Source organism: Acipenser ruthenus, chromosome 17 (assembly GCF_902713425.1).
Source record: "Acipenser ruthenus chromosome 17, fAciRut3.2 maternal haplotype, whole genome shotgun sequence".
Lineage (NCBI taxonomy): Eukaryota > Metazoa > Chordata > Actinopteri > Acipenseriformes > Acipenseridae > Acipenser > Acipenser ruthenus.
The window spans coordinates 26,048,455-26,073,118 of record NC_081205.1 but is presented as its reverse complement, the minus strand read 5'-3'; the positions used below and the strand labels follow the sequence as shown (position 1 = coordinate 26,073,118).

The 24,664-nt window shown below is 36.6% G+C and overlaps 1 protein-coding gene across 3 annotated transcripts in view; it reads right to left on the bottom strand.

The window, feature by feature from the left end:
- Positions 1 to 502: 502 nt before the first annotated feature.
- Positions 503 to 24,664, bottom strand: part of LOC117423264 (neuronal tyrosine-phosphorylated phosphoinositide-3-kinase adapter 2-like) — a 46,018-nt gene continuing 21,856 nt past the window's right edge. For all 3 annotated transcript variants that reach the window (XM_034038787.3, XM_034038789.3, XM_034038788.3), the window contains 4 exons: positions 21,689 to 22,771; positions 13,884 to 14,084; positions 13,227 to 13,330; positions 503 to 5,548 (listed from right to left, as the gene is read on the bottom strand). In XM_034038787.3, the coding sequence (XP_033894678.3) occupies positions 5,321 to 5,548; positions 13,227 to 13,330; positions 13,884 to 14,084; positions 21,689 to 22,771 (1,616 nt within the window). In that variant the 3' untranslated portion in view covers positions 503 to 5,320. The remainder of the gene's footprint in view (positions 5,549 to 13,226; positions 13,331 to 13,883; positions 14,085 to 21,688; positions 22,772 to 24,664) is intronic.

Sequence of the window (24,664 nt, the reverse complement as noted above, 5' to 3'; positions counted from 1 at the left end):
TATGTCTGCTATGCGCGTTGCTAATCCTGATTTCAGGGAATTGTTTATTTCATACACCTTACATATTTGTGTATTCAATCAAAAATTACAGAACAACATTGTTCTGCAGCATTCAATAAAGTTGTGCCATCTTTGATCATGTCCACCTGTGTCTGGAAGATGAATAGCACCATAGAACTGGGATATAACTTGGGTCATAAAGCAGCGCAGCATGTTTTGATTGAATCTGTACAATACAGTCACACCTTTTCTTCTGCAACCAAAAATCTGATCACATGAACTGTATGAGATGAAAAATGAGTGGCCTAACAAAGTGCTGAATACTAGTGTACTGCATATTTGGAGGAAGTAACATTAATCACGTAATACATAATCCTGTGTAATCACTTAAACAATGCAGTACCTGTAGATAAAATGATAATGCTTTGTTATGTATTGTTTTGAATTAAAATGGACTTCTATGAATGCAGGAGGCACTTATAATAAAGCCAAAAAGAAAACATAATTTGAAAGTCTGTGCTTTTATTGTGCGCAAAAAAATGAGAGCAATAAATAGATACATGATTAACCTGCTCCAGTCATTTTAATAAATACACTCTGAATGAGATATACCTGTGAGACACACGTCTGATATGTTTGTCAACATGGATTCTAACAACGAATGTTAAAACATTCCATTATTTTGTTACTTGTAAACAGTTCAAGTTAGAATGTACAAAAGTTCTTGACTCATTTGTATTTGTTGTAAAATGAAACACAGGCCACTGAATAATTCTGCATTTCTTGTCAATGAAATGCGAAAATGTTATTTATTTGTCTTATAATCTGTAGGTTTTCAAAAGGAAACAGTGGTACAATAAGCATACTTTTCAAGCATACTTTTCAAAATAAAAAAGAAACACTTTCAGTGTAATAAAGACAAAAAACGGTCATGTTACTGTGCATTCTTTATAAATCACAGTGCACCTTACACAAAATAAATTGTACACTATTATTATATTTAAAATCTCCACGCCAAGAAGCAGAAAAAGTGAATGCTAAACAATCTTTTCGGAATTGATTTGCACATATCATAGCTCAAGACACACATTATGTGGACATATTTTATAACCTCTTCTGCATTTTAATAAAGAGGTTGCTCGCCAAAGTTTTTTTTTTTAAACAAAGGATTGCACATTTTATTTCAATGTTTATCCTGTTATTGGTTGATTAGAAACCTGTTTAAGTTTCCTTTAAACTTATTTTTGGTACCGCAGTAACAGTGTTACTGAGTTGTTTTTATCTTTTTTTTTTAACAAGCCGAACAATTTTTAACAACAAACTATAAACAAATTTAACAGCACAGCTGTTTTTCAATAGTATCCCTAAGTAATACATTTATTTTTACAGTGATTTAGGCAACCAGCCTCAATACTACCCTATCATTTAACCCTTAAGTGACCCACTATCTTTAGTCACAGTGAACCGTGGTCTCCTCAAGGCAACTATATTATTAGCAAAGGTGTCATTGCAAGCTGTTCAATACCTGTGTGACTTGAATAGCCTCCTGCTAAAAGCTCTCATGGGAGCACAAGGAGTTTGTTTAAGAGGGGTCATGGAAGCCCTCTATAGCACAGTGAAAACAAAATGAAGGCGATTATCTCGTAGATACGAGATAGTTTCTTGTATGTATGATAAACTCTATATCTGTCTCGGATGTACGAGAAACAAATTCGTATGTACATACAAGATAAATCTCCTTCATTTTTTTTTCACTGTGCGGTTCAGGGCTTCTGTAAGGTGTACTTGCTATAAAAACTCTTTGTCATGCCTTAGCTGTAGCACCACCTCCACACCTATTCCAATCATTGTGTAGTTGAATTTGGTATAGTTTATATCTGTATTTTAAGACTTTAGACTATTTTTGACCCTGTTTCTCTAAGGCTCAAGGAAACATATGACTGTGCTGGTTGAGCCAAAGGGAGACTTTAAGATAGCTTCAGACACACAGTCACTAGGACAGGAAAGAGTGACTGTAAAACTAACGACATTGCTAACAAGTGCATCTTTAAGTCCTACTCCTTTTGGTTTTAGTGCTCACTGAAAAATGAGTTTACTGAAGGTTCAATATAGCACTGCTGAATACAGTTGATGTACACTATTAATCCCCAGTATTTCTAGCATGCCAATTGCAAAATCACACTCCATACTGTCTGTCTTTTGATCACTGTAAGCATGAGTAAAGAAATTTAGTGAAAAACAGTGGATGTGTGGTCTCTGCATATCTAGAGGTTAAAGATCTGCTGTTTGAGTCCAAATTGAGATTCAAGCCCATATCCAAATTGTGGCTGGTCAGTTGCCTGGGTCTGGATTTGATCTTGAATCATCTGGCTGGGACCCAAAAACTGTAGTGTCTCCCTGCTAAGAAGTTGGCTGACTAGAAGAAGTTGGCACCTCACAACCCTAGCCTTGAAAACTGATGGATGGAGTTGATGGCTTTGCCCTTATTAATGAGCAGATGTGCCATCGCTGCAATGTTACGTAGCTAGCAATTTACTAAAAACTCAAATGCTCTTAGTTCAGGAGGGTTTGTGGCGGTTTCCATCACAACACCACTGAGAGAACACATTAACACACCACCCAGATGTGTAAATTGGCCCAAACACCTGTAGATGATATCTGAAAGCCAAACAATTCTTATGAGGGTTTTCTGTGAAACACGCTTCAATACGAATTGGAAGTGGTTGCTACTTAATCAAAAGATTGACAGCACAGGTGCAGTACTTCTGTTGATGACAACACCGTGTAACAAATTTTTTTTTTTTTTTTGGTTCCTGGGTAGTAAGTGTTATTTCCTAATTGCTTATGCCTCAAAAGTATAGAAAATTTCTATTATTCCCCACAAACTTTGCTTTTGTGACCAGGACAGTGATATTTTGAAATTTACCTATTTTCCAGAACATTCCAGATAGATTCAGTGCTGAGTAAACTTGGAGTAACTTCTAGAACTTTCTAGAACTTTCCAGTAATATAAATAGTAGTATAAATACAGGGGCCTTAAGCCCACCAGTTCAGTTTAGTTCCAGCTGCCTAAGTGGATACATATCTGCATTTTTCTGAGATGGCATCAAGAGGCTGCAAGCATCCGGCAGACGCATTTTGCTATGTCTGCGGCCAATTTATGAAGACAAGAGCGAAAAAGTACTCCGTGGAAGCATCTGCTAAGATGTGTGAGGCCTACAAGGCATATTTCTGCATGCCTGTCGGGGATCAAGACAAACCCTGGGCACCTCATTTCACCTGCAAGCACTGCAAAAAAACTCTGGAAGGTAAGATGGACAATTGTTGCTCGGAATTTTATTTTATAAAATTTGTTAAAATTTTTAAAATTGTAAAAGTTTTTCATTTTAAAATGTTTTACAATTTTCAATGTTATTGAAAAAATATATCATATATGAAAAATGTTGCGAGAATCTCTTACACATGGGTGAAATAAATGTATTTTTGTAGGATGGTACAGAGGGGAAAAGACAGCCATGAAGTTCGCTATCCCAAGAATTTGGCGGGAACCCACTGACCACTCAAGCAACTGCTATGTCTGCATGGTGGACCCTTCCAAGCGGACCGAGTTCTCTGTGAGGAGGAACAACGTCAAGTGGGAGCCACTGGTGGACCCCCGGAAGGGCCTTATGAAACAATTTGTCAGAGCTCTAGATAAGGAGTCGGCAGCCTTCAAGTACATTCAAGACTTCTTCCCTAAGCTGTCTGAGGCAAAGGTCAAAGCCGGTGTCTTCGTCGGACCACAGATAAAGAAGATCCTGGAGTGCAATGAATTCCCCAAGAAGCTCACTAGTAAGGAGAAAGCGGCTTGGAACAGCTTTGTCGCAGTGGTTCGGGGCTTCCTGGGCAATCACAAGGCCGAAAACTATGTGGAGCTGGTTGAGACTCTGGTGAAGAACTACGGCACAATGGGCTGTAGGATGTCCCTCAAAGTCCATATCCTTGATGCTCATCTTGATAAATTCAAGGAGAACATGGGAGCGTACTCGGAGGAGCAAGGCGAGCGCTTCCACCAGGATATACTGGACTTTGAACGCCGCTACCAAGGACAGTATAACGAGAACATGATGGGAGACTACATTTGGGGGCTGATTCGTGAAAGTGATTTACAGTATAATCGTAAATCTCGAAAAACTACTCACTTCTAAATATTTTGTAGTCATTTTTGTATTACTTTAGTATAAATACATGTTAATTTGGATTCATATGTTGTTTTTTTCTGACTTTATGTGAACGAAAAGACACAAATTCGCCCGTTTTCTCATTGGAAGTAGGTAAATTTCAAAATATCACTGTCCTGGTCACAAAAGCAAAGTTTGTGGGGAATAATAGCCATTTTCTATACTTTTGAGGCATAAGCAATCAGGAAATAACACTTACTACCCAGGAACAAAAATTGTGTTACATAGTGGTGGCTTCCAGAAAGTGATTTGAGTTTTAGCAACATGCTGGTAGAATTGCTCATAAAAAAATGTATTTCAGCAGCTTGCTATGCATGTTGCGATAAACAGTACGTTTCAAATGTCTGTAGTCCCCAGCTGTAAAAGACAAGAAAAAAGCCATTTGTTTTTGATTGAATGGAGATTGAATGGGGTATTCCATCACACAGATATTTTTCCATTCATCTAAGGGGTAGTGCACAAGATTGCAAACCATCAGAATACTGGAACACATGGAACCAGTTCAAATATCACATAAATAATAAAACATTTTAACTTAGTTAAGCTGTCTTGTTTGTCTTAATAAAATTCAAGCTGTCCCCAGTTAAAATGTTTAAAATAACATCCTCATTACAGATCTCAAAATATACGTCCATTAAAATATTATTATTTTGTTTTCAATATCGTTGTAGGAAAATTAATTTTGAGAATCTTACAAAAAAAAGATGAAGTGAAAAGCTCACTAATTGGCCTAACATAATGGCACTAATAATTGATAAAGAACAAATGAAGATACGTATGGATGTCTTGCAACAAAAGTACAACTAAAACAAGATCAAAAACATATTGGATCATTCTAAATCTACTTTTTTTTGTTTGTTTAGAAAATATCTAGGTAATACTAAGCAGATTTCATATTAAGACATTTATTCAAATAGAAAAATATGAAATATAAACAGTAATAAGAAAACATTTGTGGACCCCCCCCATTTTCTTCTGTATTGCCTAGTTCCGATAGTGATGACATAGGTCACAACTGTCACCTTATTAAGGAAGCCTTTGATCTACCTGCACAGGTCAAAGGTTGCAACCAAAGGGAATATATTTCACCCAGGGCTTTGTCAGATGGCCGTGTCCCAGAACACAGTAGTTTGTGTGGTGTAGGGGGGGGGACTGTACTTCTTGTTTCCATTGTTCTTTTTCCAGCTTGGCAGATTAGGCATGCTGTCCTGTTTACAAAAACCTTTATCAGGTTTCTGTCTCGCCTTGATCTCTTTGCACAGGCAGCGCTTCTTCTCTATCATTGCCATCATGGTGTTGTCCCCGTATACCCATTGCATATGAGTTACCTAGTGGGGAGATGATGAAGGAGGATTATTTCCAATTCAACTGTGTTAGCTGATTGAGTAAGTCAAAATGATATATTTAAATACATAGAAGGAAACCACATTTATTAAATATAACAGCAGACACTGATAGACACAGATCGGGTAGAGCATTTCTAATAAAATGTAGGTAATCAAATACCCCAGAATGGTGAATTGCTAAACAACTAGCATAACGGAACAAGAAAAAAGATTTTCCCTCGCTTGAGCCAATATTCCTCATAAAACCTTCTGTAAACAAGCACATAAACCTTCATTTTCTACTCACAGATGATGCTGGTAATGTTTACCAAACCCATATGCTGTTGACAGAATGCAGCTGCTCCAACACTAAGCCTGTAATGTATTGTCACGTAGCATAAAATTCAGATTTCAGAGATGAGAGAAGGAAGGGTGGATTGGATATGATGCTATAAGAAATGAAATTTTCCCAACGACTCGGCCAGCACATTGTGTGAAATGATTACAGTACATATATTGATTGTCATAATAATCATAAGCTTAAATACAATGACAACCAAAACATCCCAGTGCTTTTACAAGTACTTTATTTACCACAAACACTGAAATACTGTAAACAAAGGGAAGACAACGGAAAGCCAGTTTAATTTGCAAGTACCAGAGTCATGTTTTGCTATACTGTTGGAAATGTGGGATATCTATTGTATGTGGGTTTGCGAGTAATTTAGTTGACAAAATTGAATGCTGACAATGCTCATACTTTTATTCAGTTACTTATTTGAAAAAAAAAACCTCTCCCTTTAAATTAATTGATTTGCATATGTTGCTGACACAATCAATAGTCTGACTTAGTGATTTACTTCCAAAGAGAGGGGATATTGTTTCAAAGAAAGAATATCGATGATGCATCACATTTGTCTTGGAGGGCCAGCGTGACAGGGCTTCATGATTTCCTTACAAAAAAATAAAACAAGCCCTTTCTTTCTTTCTTTCTTCATCTTCCATAGTGAAGATGTGACAAAGACATGGAAAATAACAAATAAGAGCGTTGCGTATGCACTTGTCCCTTGTGTGAGCTGAGGCCAGATAAAGTGTCAGCTGGGACTAGATATAGGATTCAATAAAGGCCAAGAGTTAGTCATGCAAAGGTCAAAGTTCATTTCACTGAAACACACTAACAAAGACATCAATCAAACCGATGTAGATGTCAGGTAAAAAGATTCTGTTTGTCAAACTTCTTTATTTTGAATATATTTCTAGTACTGCGATTACCATTGAGAACCTGTCTTAAAAAATAGACAATAGATTTGACATCTGAAATTTAAATGATTGATATGTTATACCTATCTTATTAAGAGGATCAAAACCTTAATAAATAGGGCCCATGTTTATTTACCAGTATACTGTATACATGAAGTAAAGTGATCATTTTCGCTAAGGTGTCAATACTACATGTTACTGGTGTGAAACCATAGTGTAATTTCTGATTTACTGATGCGCATCAATTGCCACATACATTTGCAGACAATGTGATTTTCTTATTTGACTTGCATTGTCTGATTTATTTATTTATTTGCCAGCCTGTGTTATATTAATCAATCAGACGGTTACATGTTTTAATGAAGTAATAGCTCTTAGCTTGTGCTGGCCTAACCTAACCTATATCTTAATCTAATGCAATGTGCTTTCAGTGTTTGAAATTGTAAGAGGAATCAGAATAGTCAGAAGATCAGTTCTAGTGTGAATGGTATAACCAATTTGCCACAGTTATTAACTGCTTGGGGAAATACATCTGTTGCACAATTACCAAGAACCTGCACTTTAATCTAGGGCAGAAGTGCCTAGGAATGACCATAATGCATTTTACATTATATGTATTGTTTATTTCTTCCTTTACAAAAAAAAGAGAAGAATGACATTTTAGAAAACCCTCTGTTACAACCATCAATGTGAAAATGGTCTAACTAGAGATTTGGTCCTTGGGAGCTCTTCCAAAATTGAAAAGGGACAGACTGACCGTGTCCCAAACAGAGAGACAGTCTTAACATCAAGTCTAATCCCAAGGAGAATGTTCACTGTAATAGTCCTTATTAAAAAAAAAAGAGACGCTGCAAGCAGGATAATCTATAGTAGTAACAAAGCTGAGTTTTTAAATGTATTACTGATTTCTGTTTCTTTTGCTCTCAGAGAACAGGAAAGGGAATTCTGTGTCTCAAGACAATGCTCTCTTAAGGGATTTGTGCAGAGCGTGTTATATTTATAGAAAGAAGAGAATTCACTAATCAGAAGAACAACTAAGAAACCAAAAAATTATGCTTTTTGCTTCTCTGGCTTGCTTGCTGATGTAAGATATACTGTATGTTAAAAAGAAACAATGTGAAAGGAATTCTAGAAAGTGGACCACACGGGATGCACTCTATATTTCATATAACTGTCAGATGTACTTTAAAAATCATGAAACTGTAAAATACCTGGATGTTACCAGCCTGGATGGCAATAAAACAACATACAAGATACGCCATAATATTAACAGTGGCAATTACAGTATTGAATATGTATGTATGTATTATTCAGGCCTGTTTGTGTGTCTAGAGCCATTGTAGACTTCGACAGAATTGTTTTCAGTGATATGTAATATGTTTCTGGTTTATGAAACATTTGCTTTGATTTAATTGTTATAATATGGAGTAGTGGTTAGCGCTCTGGACTCTTGACCAGAGGGTCGTGGGTTCAATCCCAGGTAGGGGACATTGCTGCTGTACCCTTGAGCAAGGTACTTTACCTAGATTGCTCCAGTAAAAAACCCAACTGTATAAATGGGTAATTGTATGTAAAAATAATGTGATATCTTAGCGTCTGCTAAGAAATAAATAATACTAATATTACTGAAGACTCACACTAGTCTCTTGTTGTTTTACTATCATTAACCAGCTCCTAATGACTACCATATAGTGGAGGCAGTGACATGATTTGACCCCCAAGACTGCTTAAATGAAATGACCTCTGCTTGAAGGACATTCTTAGGTACCTCTCACTGTTTACATCCTGGTATAGGTAATATTGGTTAGCACATCTTTATGACTAATATACTTATATATTTATAAGTTTTACTGGTAGCTGTGAAATGAATCCCAAGTGTGTGACATTGTGGTCCAGTTATATGAAGGTCTTCACGCCAAAATGGAGTTTGCACCATTATTATATGAAAATATGAATGGAAATGTTACGAAACTAGTAAAATCCCACTCCTTGAAAACTTGATAATCCTGCTCTTTTGTGTCTTTGTATTTATATGTAAAGGAAGTGGTGATGTGTTTGTAGTTGTCTTCACTCTTGCTTTATTGATGCTGGCTTGTGTTGCGTGCAGGATGGATGATACTATGAGTCAACTCATAATACATGAGGGGAAGCAGAAGATTCCTGGGAAATGCTCCTTCTGGTATTAGCTTAGTAGAAGTTGCGTTTGAAAGGACCACCTTTTGATTTCGTGTTTCCACTTGCAAATTAATTTGGCAGCAGTTATGCAACCTTTTTTTTTTTTTTTTTTACCTTTTTGCCATGATGCATTTGCAGTGAAATTTAAATTGTCCATGCTTTCTCAATGCTTTTAGTGTGCCTTATAACACTTTGCTATGCTTTTATCATGCTGCAGTTTTTTTCTTTTCTACAGTATTCACAAAACTGTTAATTTCAGCTCAACGGATAAACATGCTGTGCTGATTAAAACAGGAAGCAACAAGGTAAAACAAATCTTCTGAGTAATAATAATAATAATAATAATAATAATAATAATAATAATCTTTATTTTTATATGGCGCCTTTCAAAGTGGACCACCATCACAAAGCGCTTTACCAAATTACGGGACATGTATGTAATATCATGTTGTAATACTGTATGTATCTATTGATGTTTTATAGTCTAATAAAAGCCTGATTCCCTGTTGATGTGTTGCACAGTATATTTCATAAAACACTTCATTTAGCTCTATAGGACTTGTGCCAGGGCTGTTCTTTGGCAGTTCTCCAAATAATGAAACCTAATTATTCAAACATTGACTTCCGTTAAAAAACAGATCATTTCAACTTCAAATACAATATCTGTCAGCACAATGAAATTACGATTCCTGTTCATTCCTTTACCGGAATATCAATAGCTTCTTTTTGTCATTGAGAAGTCACTTGGCTGTGTGTATGTTTACAGGAAGCTGGCAGTTCTTACACAGTGCATGACATGGCTTTGACACTAGGATATCACCTTGCAGGGAAAATATTCCTTTATTGCTTTTACTTCATAAGGATCTTCGGGGTCAAATCATGTGACTGCCTGAATGTCATCTCAATAAACAATAAACACCAATCTGTTTCTTTAAGGTATACTAACTTTTGTGATAATGCTGCTTTATATATAAATTGTATGCATCTTATCTAAATTGTAAAATATAAGTTTAACAAGACATGCATTTCTTACTGTTCTATACGATTCTGTTTAAAACTCTTGGTTGCTTTGTAAAAAGTTGTTATATAAATATTTAGACAGGTTCTAGCTTGAAATATTGTGTCTCCTTCACTTGACTGCACAGTACAGAAAAGATTTCCTCCTTTTATTTCTAACCTTTCTGCTTATAGAAATAAAAACACATTTTTTGTTCTAAGAACTGTTAACAGTGGGCATATGTTAGTATATACTGTCTGTTTGAATGACAAGAGAACATCCTTTTTCCTTTTTCCCAGAGACATTCAAACTAGAGCTAAACGTGTGGTGACAGTACCCTCGTGTGGCAATTTTAACAAAGTGCAAGTATGTGAACAGCTTGAAAACGAAGTACACAGGAAATATTAATTATACACAGGAAATCCAGTGGTCTTCCTTTCTTTTTTAAATAAATTGTAGGTCCTCACCTTATAGTGTGATAAAATAACATTGAGGGAAATTACTCCATATTTAGAATTCATAAATACAGTATCAAAAAATGCTGTTGGACATGGTAGATCAGCTGTGGTTTGTATCTGAAACAAAAACACATTGGAAATGTGAAAGAAAAAAAAAAACGCCAAGTTATCAGAAATGCCCAGCCAGTTAAAGTGGAGATATCAAAAACACAAGCCAAGTTTCAAGAAACCACTGGGGCAACCTTGCCCAGCACAAAGCAAATAGGCACAGCTGTAAAACTGATGGGGGCCAAGGTTGCCCAAATTGGTTCTACTAACTTGGCTTGTGTTTTTCAGGCACAATAAAATTGGAACGAACTTGCATCAAAAACACAAGCCGAGTTAGTAGAAACAATTGGGGCAACCTTGGCCCCCACAGTTGTACCTGTTTGGTGCTGGCCAAGGTTTTCTCAATGGTTTCTTCAAACTTGGCTTGTGTTTTTGATATCTCCACTTTAAATGGCTGGGCACTTCTGATAACTTGGTGTTTTTTCACATTTCCAATGTGTTTTTCTTTCAGATTTACCTTACTTTGGCGACTTATTTCTCTTACTGTATGACAGGTATTTACTTTTTTTCTACATTTCACCTAAGAGTGTTGGGAACTACAAATTAAAAGTGAACTGGTGCTTTTGGCTAATTTACTTTTGCTGCGCCAATACCATGAAAACATGTAAACTATCCTTGCTGTATAGAGAGTCTCTGGCAGTTCTCGCTGATAACTTGGTGCAAGGAACTACCGTTCCTCTCAATATAAAACTTTGGTCAAGTCACTTTGTCTGGCAAATGCTGTAGTGAAATGTGTGGTCCTAAGTGGTCAACCCCAAGGAAGCAGCAGTAGCAGAGTGAGTGTGCTTCCATTGGATAACAATTTGGAACATGAATTATAGTCCCAAGATATACATAAAAGGGAAATTCACAAAACTTTTACAAATGTAATCAGCTAAAATCTTCTGAAAATGAATGTTATAAAACTAGAAATAAATAACTAGTTCTCTGACGTGAATAGCTGTTAATTAATGTAAACACATTGGCGAGCACCTCTCATATTAATAGTCTTACTAATTACTGTTGACCCTGTGTACTACCGATTTTGTTGTAAATGAACAGCTGTGGTATCTGTCGCTGTTTAACTTCTTAAAATAGACCCCGTGGTGAAGGTTGTGGGGGTATTTCTAGTAAAACACTATCAATGAAAATGGCACTATGGAGTTTATAGCTGCTGTTCATAACTCCCAGTTCCTGCATGCAGCACAAAGGGCTTCTTTTTTTGTTAGTTCACAGAGAACCACAGAGTGGAAACCCAATAAGGCCTGTTTGCTTATGAAGTAGAGTGCACAGAAGTGTAAACTATGAATAATTGTAGTAAACTGTCACCCACAAATTATATTTTAATATGAATCTATTCGCCTGACCTAAGCACCATGTTACTGGAACTTCAGCTGATACACTATTGCAGTGCTACTATGACATTGTAGATATACAGTATAGTAATCCTAGTTTATTTCATATTGTACTTACTACTTTAATTTGCACTTACTGTAAACTGCACTGTATTTAAATATTGACCTTGCATTGTAACCCTGTTCTGCCCTGTAACTCCTGTAAGTCGCCTTGGATAAAATAAAATAAATAATAAAAATGTGAACATGACAGTGGGATGCTGCATCTTTCAGCTGTTAGACTTAATTCAAGACCATCTTTCTTTAGAATGATCTGGAAGAAGTATCACCAAACTAGGCCACACGGGTTGTATGCCTGAAACAAAGCACAAGCAAGATTGTATCCTATAGACAGGTGCTTGGTGTCACTGGAATTAATATAGAGCCTTCATTTCTATAGACACATACACACACGACCATCTATTTTTATTATTTCACAGACAGACACAGACACACCAACACAAAAAGAAGGACAACATCACAAGTGCAGGCTCAAAACACAGTGGTATTTGAACAAGGTTTTATTTGCTTCGTGTTTTTTTTTTTTTTAACGTTTTCTGTTTTTTGATTGTTTATTTACAATTTCTTTGAAAGAGCTGGTACCTGTGTTGTCTGGACTACCTTGTGCATTTCACAGTACAATTGGGTGGACTATTTAATAGTCAAGAAAACTGTTTCAGCTTAATGTGCCTGACAGTTGAGCAGAATTTATCATTTTGAGCCCGAAATGATTAAAATATTCTATACATTTTTTGTTCTTGTTTTTGACAGTAAGTCATATTTTAGCATGACCATGCACCACAAGGCCCTAAGTTGCTGGGCAAATATAATAACATGACTTTGGGATTACAGTGTAAGACAAGTATTGATTACAATTTAAAAGATATATACACATTGGTAACAAAATCACTTGGAATATTGGGGGATATTTTTGATTATTACATACATATTCCAACATTATAATATTGCGTAATGGAATAGAATAATTTGCTGAGCTATTGACTCACAAATTGGATAAATTGAATAAATGTTTATTATAAATATTTGTTTTTAAAAAAAGCTTTTGACATCATTCAAATGTTACAGAAATTGAGATATTTAAACACAAAAAGGCACAAAAAAAAATAAAAATACAGTAAGCAACCAAAAAAAGTTCCACCAGCCATACAGTGAGACAGATCTTGACTGGTAAGAAGGACACACAGAAACAGAAGACAAGCTGAGTTCACTGAGACAAATGGCAGACAGACAAGTGAGACACTGGCACGTGACACCACATGAGCTCATTCACGGCTGTCTAACGACGGTACCTGGCTCTGTTGCATCTCACTGCCTTGCCTGAAGGGGGCGACGGAGGGAGGAGGCACACCTGAGGTGGATGCAGATCGACCTAGCTTGCAAACTGCTTTCGATTCTGTGGAAAAAGACACGCCATTAGTGCGCACAGTGGAAAACGTTTGGACGATTTGACAAACAGTTGTTATTGGAACTACACCCATAATCAGAATCGAGCAGGAAATAACAAATAGTACACCAAATCTGAAGCAGATACAGCAACGCATATGGTCTCTATCAACCGGAAATTAAAAAAGAAAAATAATCTCATAACTGCATTGTGGTTGAGATGGAGGCCATAGGCTAATTTTTAAGTGTGCATATATGAAGTCTGTACATCTGATTGTTTCTGTCATATATCAGATATTGGAAAAGCTATGGAATCAGCAACACCTTATTTAATCCATATATATCAGGACCCCTTTATGAGAATGCAAATATTACTGCAATTCCACAGCATTTAGGACTTGTCAATACTAGAATTTGACTAACTACTGCAGTACTACTGAAATTCGATGAAGCAGAACACCCACAATTTGGCTCTAATACAAATAGTTATGCACCCAAATTGCTGCAGTACATTTATTTGAGTTGCACCAGGATCTCTTCTGTCTCACATCTAGCCTCCTTACCTGAACTGCTGCTCCCTAACATTAGAGTTGGGCTGACAGACGATCTTCCCAGCCGACTGGATGTTGCTGTTGCTGGTTGTCCAGGCTCACCGTCCCATTCATGGGCCGCCTTCTGCTCTCTCATGGTTCCGTGACCCCCTTTGTCTTTGCTCTCGTGCCTGAGAAGAGGCTCAGTGCTGTGGCTTCTGCTCTTTGCTTCACCTAATGGAAAATCAAAATACTTGTTTTCATTTATCCTTCTTGTGATAAGTTCAGCATCTGACTGAGTTCATTGGAAATACTGTCCAGATAATGCATGAGTATTTCCACTAGGGGTCTATACTTTGCAGTATTGGTCTGTTCTTGTAAGATCCACATATGTTGTATGATGTTGAGGGGAAATTTGTTAAAGCATTTGTTCAGTATTTTTAATATGACATTCTATAGGGGAGGGTGGGGAACAGATCCCTACATTAAAATGTAATGATCTTGGTATCTGCTGAGAAAGCCTTCGTGCTCTTGTAGCATCCTTACTAGATATGTGACCTTTACAGGCCTTCACTGTATTTGCAGAGATCACTCATGTACACAACTTAACAATAATACTTTCCGATACTTTGTTGAATCAACACATTTATTTATATGCTCCAACATATCTACTATAATACCTGCTACATGGTTTCTTTTTAAAACTCTTACAGCGTACACATTTTGACTGCTCTGCTGTTGTGCATTTCATATAAATAGTTTACAGTCCCTAAAGCACGGGTCACGTTAAATACTACGTTAATCGTATATTCAATGTTTTGGTAAGTCAAATGGTCACTCGTGGTTCAGTTATTATTATGCTAACCACCTGTGGCCCTGCCGGTATAAGGTGTGTGTGGAGACAGAAAGCATGTTGGAATGTGGTTGGAGCTGTAAACTGAATAAATGATTAATGATTAATTAGGCTGCAGCCACAGGTGTATAAAAAGGGTGATCCAGGGTGTTCATTTTAGAATTAATGTTGGTGAGAGTTAATGTCGGTGTTGGTGAATGTACGTGTTGCTGTCCTGTTTATGTGAGTTTTTGTATAGACCTTTTTGTTTTGGCTCTTGTGCCTTTTGTTTTGTTAATGTGTTTTGTCCGTACTGCATATTTGTGAATTAAACATGCAGCTTCTGTCTCTGAGTCTCTCTTCCTGCCAGTAACATGTTGGGCCGTGATGCTACCCTGTAACACCGCCATAGGCATTTCAATTACTTTCTTCAACAAAATTGATCAGACCCAATAACCTTCTGGCTGCATGCTTGACCTGTCATGCTAATACAGAAGCCACATGCTGCCACTTATAACACAAAATCAAATCTATTCGGAGTACTTTGGCATTTAAACATGGACATGTAATTGCACTCTTCTTCTTTTATGATATGATTGGATTTGTTTCGAAATGTCTCCAGCAGGAGCACTAATTTGTTTAACATTTCAACTGGTGTCCTCTCAGTTGTTTTTAGGGTTGATTACACTTTTTTTTTCACTTCTGTGGATTGAGGTGTCTTCATGCATTAAGATCTCCTGCTTCTGTCATTGAACACCATGAATATATTTAGACACGTTCTCCATACAAAACTTCACCTAAAATATTTATCCTGACTTTGGGCTCTTCTTTTGTTAGAATGGAAACAAACCGACACGATGTATGGCTGCTACCAAGTGGATTCTTTCAGTTCCAAACAAACAAAGGATGGCTACATTTCATTTGAAACAAGAATAAAACAGTTTGATTTGGAATAAAACAGTTTGAGTTGGAATGGTGTTAATCATAACACTGATTGCAGGTACAGGCACACTGCATTTTTATTTTAGTTGTCCATTAAACAACTTAATTCACGTTTCCATTCTATAACACGTCACAGAGTCTGGTACTTTATTATATAGTATATGTATCTACCCATGTTCCCCTGAGGCACATGTGCACAGACACCTCCTGCTTAACTCTATAAAACCCACTAGGTGGTGTTAAAGAATAAGCAACGTTACTTAACGGAACAGAATAGAACACCCATATCTCTCTCAATAACCTTTTACTGAAAAAAATGCAACTCCACACATCAAACTGTAATATAAAATGATCAGCCATTTATCTTATCGCCTGTTCTAAGGCTACAGTAGTTTGCTACATTTTATTACCTCAAACCCCAGCATGAACTAATATCCATATAAAACTGATTGATAGTTCAGTATTACTCTACACAGATGTTTAACTTTATGCAATAAATCTTGTCTGTTTCAAGAATGGCTATTTTCAGTAGCATGAAATGTGGCCCAGAATCAGAACATATTAGTGCTGTACTTGCTTTGCTTTCAGGTCCATTACTCACTCAATTGCTAATGTTATATTGCCCACATTGTTTCTATAAATACAGACACATTACATAACAGTCTCTTCAAGCGCTGAATTCCATATTTTGGTATAAATCAGTTATGTGCTCCTTTGAATTCATACAGATCCACCCCAGTTGTAGTATACTGTAGGTGTCAGTAGCTCAGCCTCACATACTCGTGCTAAGGAAAGTGCAGACCAAGCACCACCACAAAGCTTAGATACTGTACAGAGTACAGAGTTACAGTATTTATGGAGGTCTCTATAGCCTTGTCTCTTGGGACATAAATCCTTAATGGCTTTGCATCTTCCGGAAGAGGGAACTGGCATTTACATATAAAAATATTTTATACAAACAAACTGTACTTGGCTCTGAAAAATGTAAATGTATATAGTCTCATGAGAATGGGTATGTAAGTCATAAAAAAGAATCATTAATTGACAGAGTTTATCATGGATAACACAGATAATGACCGGTACATTGACATCACTTGTCTTTCTTGTTAAATAACTAAAATGAATGTGATTAAATCTTGAAATACTCAGAGGCTTTTGAATAAACATACACAGTGAATAAGGCTATTTATTTATTTATTTATTTATTTATTTACAGAAAATGATTGATAACGTACTCAAGGAATAAGCTAGGTTAATAAAATATCCTTATGAATTAATGTTACAGTACCCCAGAATACCAGTTAAATTAAATCTCAATAAATCATATCTGCTTCATAATAATAATTGTAATTTATCAGGGGAATAATAGTGCTGGGAATGTTATACAGTACATACGTTTCCTGACTCCCTTAAGATGTACAGCTTGTTCTGTATTGCTTTTACAAACGGTTGTTGCTTCCTAAAGGTTGTATAATCCATTGCAACATCCGCTAATCTTTAGTGACAAGATCAATTACTTTCAAGGTTGTGCTTAAACAGGTCATGCATTCCATATCAGTCTCTTGGGTCTTTTACTCATAACCTTTGTCACAATCATTCTTGTTCTCTTTATTTTGGAGGCACAGCGTAGGCATTATACTGTAAGATTCCTAATCAATTACAGAACAGGCAAACACCTATTGCTTGGTTTGACCATATGGCACATGAACTAAGGAAAAACACCCACTGAGAAAGTGAACTTCATTGGGTCAACATCTGCAGTCTGCCTGGCAACACAGTCCCCTGATGCAGAAATTACGTGCCTGGTTTTTATAAACTGAAAAACATTCCCATTGTACCCTCATATACGTTTCATTGTATTATATCATTGTGAACAGTACACACGATTCTAGGGTAACAGTACCTTGTACTATATTAACCCTTAAATAACGTTAAATTAAGTAATTTAGGGTACAGTTGGAACAAAACCAGGAGGGACACCGGCCCTCCAGGACCAGGATTGGACACCCCTGATCTAAACGATCAAGGTCATAGTCTAACTTGCATAATCCACAATATGCCTCAGTGAGTCATCAAATCCTTTATTTAACCATTTACACCAGTTTAAGTACTAAGCAGTTCTATACCTTGCATGGTTTCTGAGAAGCTGGTAAGGTAAGAGACACACACTCCCTAATGATTGGCTCATTATCTTTATCTGATTGTCTTCTTGAAGCTGAGATTAGCTGTGATTTACATCTGTTAAACTGTTACAATTTGAAAAGGGTCAAGCACTTTAATGATCACAATAATTAACAGAAATTATCCAACATTACCCACTGTGTCTTGTCCTGCATAATGTATGTTAACAGCATCCAATAGCAGTACATGAAAACACATGAGAAATAACATAGAAAGAATTGTGATGTTTTCAATATAAAAATGCTCTCTCTTTATAAGGTGGCCCTTTATACCTCTGAACCAGTCATAAGACACCAGGGTCATGGTTCTCATTTGCCCCATAATGCCATTCCATTAGAAATTTTATTCTTGGCAGAACACAAATAGCACAGTCTTGTACGCTGGCTCCCGACTATACTGTTATAAATGGGGAGCACAACTGTATAACTGAGAGCTTATATAATTCTAATAATTAAGGCAGCATTTAAGTATAATAATCATAACAGCCATTAAGATATTGTCTTCAGTTTCCAGTATTATTGGCACTAAATACAATAGTTTACTGGTTTAGTTTATGTTTCTGCTATTGATCAGTAAGGCCCCAAACAGCAACATCAATACACAAACACCATGATATATTGGTTTTCCTTGAGTGGCTTAAGAATCTTCTATTGTCATATAAATCCAATCTATAGAAAGTGAGATCTGTACTGATAACAAACACAAATTGAGGAAAACAGGCTGATTGAATCAATTGTACCTACTTGTATGGAGCAGCTGCCCTGTAGATAATTTTGCCTTGACCAAAGCAATCATACTGAGTAACAAGCATGGGAGACATTCTGTCACAGGTAGCTGGCGTGCACATAAATTCTGCTACCTGATGGGTTTGTACACTAATGCTGCCTGACAAATAGGGGTCTGGATACCTGAGAGGGACATGGGAGATGACAATGTTCAGAAATGCAAAAAAAGTCTCAAGGTTTATTATGATCGTGAAGCTTACAGTACACAAAACAAGCCATAACACATTGTATAAACCGGTCAACTACATACATTTTTTGGCCAGTTTGTATCAAAACAAAAATCTTTTTTTGGTTGACTGCGATGCCAAATTACTGTAGATGTTCCATCAGCCATGTGACATAAAACAGGCCCTGATACAAAATTCATTCAAGCATATGAGTAAAAATACTACTGCAAGGCTCTATGTAACAACATAGGTTTGAAGGTCAAAGGGCTTCAAGGAGCTGATGGCAGAGTACATTAACATTATGGAAACAAACCCTACTACTGTATTTAAGAAGCAACCAGTAAACATGCTCTTGTTATATAGGTGCAAGTATGTGTTTATGTGTAACATTTTCAATTATTATCTCTTCATTTTAGAATTTCATTTTTACTTACATGATCTTCACCTACGATGGCATTCTGTGTGGTTAACTGATTGGTTGCATCTCTGTTTAGGTCAGTTATTTTACTTATTGATTGCACTGTGTTATTTGTGTTCACTTTGAATTTATTTGATTTCTTATTTGTTTTGAATTATTGAGATGTGTAGTTTTGTTTTGCACTATTTGAATTTGACCATGTTCATTTATTTATTTGATATTGTTTGCACACTGGCTAAACAGTATACATTGCCAACCAGTTATTACTGTGTACAATATTTAAGAATTGTAGTCTAACTGGGGACCAGGTTAATTTGTGTGATTTTTTAAAGTAATTCATTCATGAAATTCTTATCTGCCAAACTTTTAGTATGATTGCACCAGACACTAATTGTACAACCTGTGTTTTATGTCTGTATGCCCCTCTCTCTATTGAATTTGTGGTTTAATAAAGTTTGGAACCATTTTAAACTCCCTGTTTGCCCTGTCATTGCACACAGTGCACCATTGCCCACTGCCTGGGATTCAAAAAAGAAACAATTGGGCATTACATGTATCACATATGCATAAGAAATCCTGTAGAAAAGGGCAAGGAATTCCAAAAGGATTTCAATCTTTGTTTTATTCCATACTTGATTGTAGGTAGTAATCTGTATGAGGTTATACCAATCCAATTCAATTACATTTGCACAATTAAGATGGAAGTATTCCTATTCTAAGAGCCAGCTTTATGGATTGTGATTTCAAAGAATACAACCCTCAGAAGAACGTATACATTCTTTTAAATGTATGCTGGGGAAACATGGAAGTAGGTAAGTGTATATAATGGTTCTCGGTTTAATATGTACACTTTTAATATACATTTTAAATGTCGACTTTAAAACCGACAAGAATATCTGATTCAGGGACTCGACAGGCTATGTAGATACTCTGGTAGTAACTGGGAAAGTTTAACTGGGAAAGGTACTCCTAAAATCTTGGTCTAGACTATTTTTACTACCACTCTTAGAAATTATTCATGACATTACACATCCCTCAGTGATTTCATAAGTGTACAAGGCTGGGGAGATCTTGTAAACGCCTATAGAGCGCAACATGTTAACACAATCTTCAAATGGCAGGAAGGCTACAGAACTGCAAAATGTAAAGAAACCAGCAAACTAATACGGGTCTTGGCAAATCAGAGTGCTTGGTTTGTAAGACCTTTTTATATATAAAAAAACCAATTAAGAATATAAAATAGCCGGGCGGAGGGGGGGGGGGTGGTTAGGTCGGCTAGCGACCTCTGTGCCTGTCCAGGACCCCTGCAGGCCAGCCTGTACGCAATTCAGGACTGTGGTCCTCCAACACTGTTCTGGAAATGACAGCACGGCGGGCTTGCAGAGGGAGAAAAATCCGGACGGCACTCATTGGACATTCCAAATTGGAAGAATTGGAAAATGAATAAAAATAATTGTTAAAAAAAAAAAAAAAAAAAATCTTTAGTATTTTCTGTTCTTAAGAGCTACAACGGCCCTGTGCTCCTTTCATATTTGATATAATCAATTTCGTTTATAGAAATCTGGATTTATTTTAGGTTGAATTCTGGCAAGAACACAAACATGTGACTGTGATTGCACATGCAATTCAGATGTTTCCAAATTGCATAAATCATCCAGTCCTGTCATCTTGCTTAACATTGCTATATAGAGATAATAATTTTGCATAAAGCTCTGGTTTTTTTTCAGTAGTAATCTCACAGGATTAAATCATATTTTCTGTATCAGACTAAGTGCTCTAGGATTAGACAGACAGCCTATTAATTTCTCTCAGCAAAATATCTGAGCATATTTAACCTTGACTGTTTAGTAACAAAGTATAATGAATTCCTCTGTAAAGCATTTTTGCATGCTAGAGGTCCTTATTGATAATGTATAGATGTTTTAACATTGTTAGTCATTGATATCATAAATGTAAATGTTCTGAGTGGAAAAATGCAATGGAATCTAAAACCCTGAAGTTTGGAACCATAGTTAAATGGTCCTGCTATTTGTGTTTTCCTTATGTGCCAGTCCTAGTGTTACTGCCGGTGGAATGGCTTGTGGAAAATTGGATCCTTGCCGTCTTATCATAAGGTACAGTATATGTGTAATACTGTATCAATTTACAAGTACAGAGTTTATAGACTGAAACCTTTAATAAATAATATAGCTGTTGTTTTTTAGTAATAGGTATTATCCCACTTAATCAGTAAGTTAACAAATATATGAACCCATCATAAATGTATTCTAATTTGTATTGTAAGAAAAACCTTGAATTATTTGAAAATAACAGTGGCACCAGATGTCAAACTTAGTAGAAATACCTCAAAGGTAAACAATCACACCATAATGGGAAGTTTATTTTTAAAACATTAAATAATGTACACAGTCCTTCCTTTAAATGAAAGTTTGTTACAGAAGTCTAGTAGTAACATTCTGTACATGGAGTTTATGAATACTAATAATAATTATAATTAAAAAAGGGGAACTTACTCTCTGCAGACTCCTTGGATTTCCTGCCACTGGAAGATTTCCTCAAAAGGCTCCGCCCTGAGGTAAAAAGGCTTGCTAGTTCATCTAAAGGACTTGTGGGTGTTTTTGACCGGGACATGTTTTGCATGGAGCCATGTGCACTGGAGGAGGAGTTTGCCAGTTTCGTCCCTTCCTGTGAAGTGTTCTTGATTGACGAGTGAGGCACTGAAGAATAGCTTCTGGGGATACTCCCTGAATGTAAAGATTCATAGGGTGGGGGTCTCTTGAGGCTTAAGGGAGTTAGAGACCTCCCCATGCTCACGGGAGACGGGCAAGCTGAGTGGCTCCTGGGATATCCTTGAGCGGAAGCCGATGATTTGTACAAGTTTGACTGAAGCGGTGGGGCAGACGAGCGTCCAGAAGCTGTGCTGGTGTGCGTCACAGGCAGTTCCTTTTCTATTTTGTGGTGGATGGAGGTCTGAGGTGATGCAGAAGATGGAGAAGCTCCAGACTTTATATAGGGAGCGTTTTCCAGAACGGGCAGCTTGGTGACTTCCAGAGGGGTCAAAGGAGACTCATCCGAGTTTGGAGAACACTGCGCTGGTGCAGGTGGAAAGACCAGCAGTGGTGGTCTGTGGGACAGCAGATTTGGAAAGGGGGGAGGGATTTCACAAAGCATGCCTTTCGGAGTTGATGGCACCATTGATTTCATGAATTCCAGATCAGGCACTGTAGGAGTAGTACAGCTAACGTTTTCATAGTTACAAATAATGGGCCACTTGGTGTCCTGGCCAAGGTCATCAAATACAGGGTACTTCATTTCCTCATATACCGCTTCACTTTGGTCCTCGTTGTCCCTCTTGAAGTCTCTTAGTATATTTCCCACCATTTCAATGTACACAGGCTCATCCTCATCAGTGTCTCGGGCTGGACTGTGTGTCTGTGAAGAGGACTTTTCCTTCTTTGACGTCTTCATGGAGCAGTGGTTCCTGATGTACGATTCATCGAAAGACGTGCTCAGCTGAGTGTTTGGATTTCGTTTGGGTTTTGGAGGGGGGATCTTCTTTGTATATTCATCACTATGTGGCCTTGGTTTCGTTGATGCTAAATAACGAAAAAAAAAAAAAAAAAAGTAAATATTCAGCAATAATAATTCTCACTTGCAGATAGATACTTGAATGCAAAAACAATGGTATATATCTATTAACATATAGGCCCATATTAACAGTATCTCAGATATGGCACGGTTCAGTATGTGATATAAACTTTTAGCACTTAAGTGAGGATGGTCTAACAACACATAAAGCCATGAGACATCATGTCTCACCATATGTTTATGCACATAGCAAACTTACCAGGATTCTATTATATATTATGCTATTAGTCATATCAATTTTAAAGTTTGCAGACATATTTGAAATAGATTAGATTTTGTTTTTATTTTGGCTTAGATGACATTAAATATGATGGGCAAATTAAACCTGAACATGCATTCTGAGAACAAGCAGTAACCCACAATGACTGTCAGTAGGTGGTAGCCTACATCATCTGTTCTGTTCCCACACACACGTCTTGATTTGAGAACCTTGAGATGCTAATTACACTCTCAAAGCTGGATTTGAGAGTGAGTATACTCCCAAATGTTTGACTAAGGAAAATAAAAATATTGCTAGAACAGTGTTTTTCTTTTTAAAAAATGCAATCGAAAAACCCACAGTTTATATACTTGCTTTTAAATAAGCCATTTAAACTAAGGTGTCTCCAACTACACTGCCTTAGTACAGTGATTTGTTGACCAAGTCAACGCTCCAGATAAAGTTTTGGGTCACTGAGTAATTTATACTCAATTTTGACACTATGATAGTAAAATGCAACATTACCTTGAAGTCATGAGTAGTTTCAATACATACTGCACATACGTTAAGGTTAACTTATGGGGTATGCATAAACTGCAATCTTACATCTGAAATGTAATTTTACTTTTAACTACTGTACAAAAACGATGTACTATTTATTATATAAACTATTTATTTATAAAGAAACGATAATATTGTAGTCCTTATTGATCCCCTTGCTATAGCAATATAAAGCATCCCGACTCTCTCCAAGCACAGAATATTGTATTTATTATATAGATTTGCTTTCCAAAAATTCGGTTGACAGATAGGTAGATTGGTAGAATAGGTTGAGAGGGACTAAATCCAGAATCCAAAATCAAGACTCATGTTGTGAATTATCACACATTAGCTCTAAGCATGCATCGCATGTGGAAAGGCAGACAATCAGAGTGGAATAAAACTAGCAAGAAAGTACTTAATTTTGTGTGGCATAAATAATTATTTAATTGAAATGAAGTTCAGTTACATGTTCATAAACAATCATAAAATATGCAATAGAGGTGCTTGTGCGTATTCACCATTCACTGCTGTTGTAATTTTGCGGTCACACTCCATTCAGTTTTTCAAAACTTACACTGGTAATTTCCTGCATGAACAAATATTACAGACATAATAAAAGGCTATATGCAACATTGGTTTAAGTTTTGGAATTGATATCTTGTCATATGTTTTTATTTCCCTATTGTATATCTATTGACTAGGTAATTACAAAACTATTAAATAAATGCACAACAAATTGCAGCCTCTGCCTTTGCACATCAAAATAGGGCCCTGTGTGTTTTCCGTAACACTGCTGTTTTGAATTTTTATATTAACGTTATGAGTGGTTGCCAGTTCCCTGATACTTATTCACAGCAGATGCTCAGTGGGAGTGAGAAAAATCGCTGGCGCTCACCTGTTTTTACTCTCCTGTCCCCCCAGAAACTAATGACTAACCCTGTGGCTGAGGAAATTGAAGGTTCAAGTAGCAGAGACTTGCCACATCTTTAGTAAGGACCTCCCTCCCACTGCTGCCTAAAGAAGCAGTGATATGAATTAACTAAAGCTGCAGAGAGTCACTGATAAGCACTCATGCAGGGGCAATTTTAAATTACTCGTT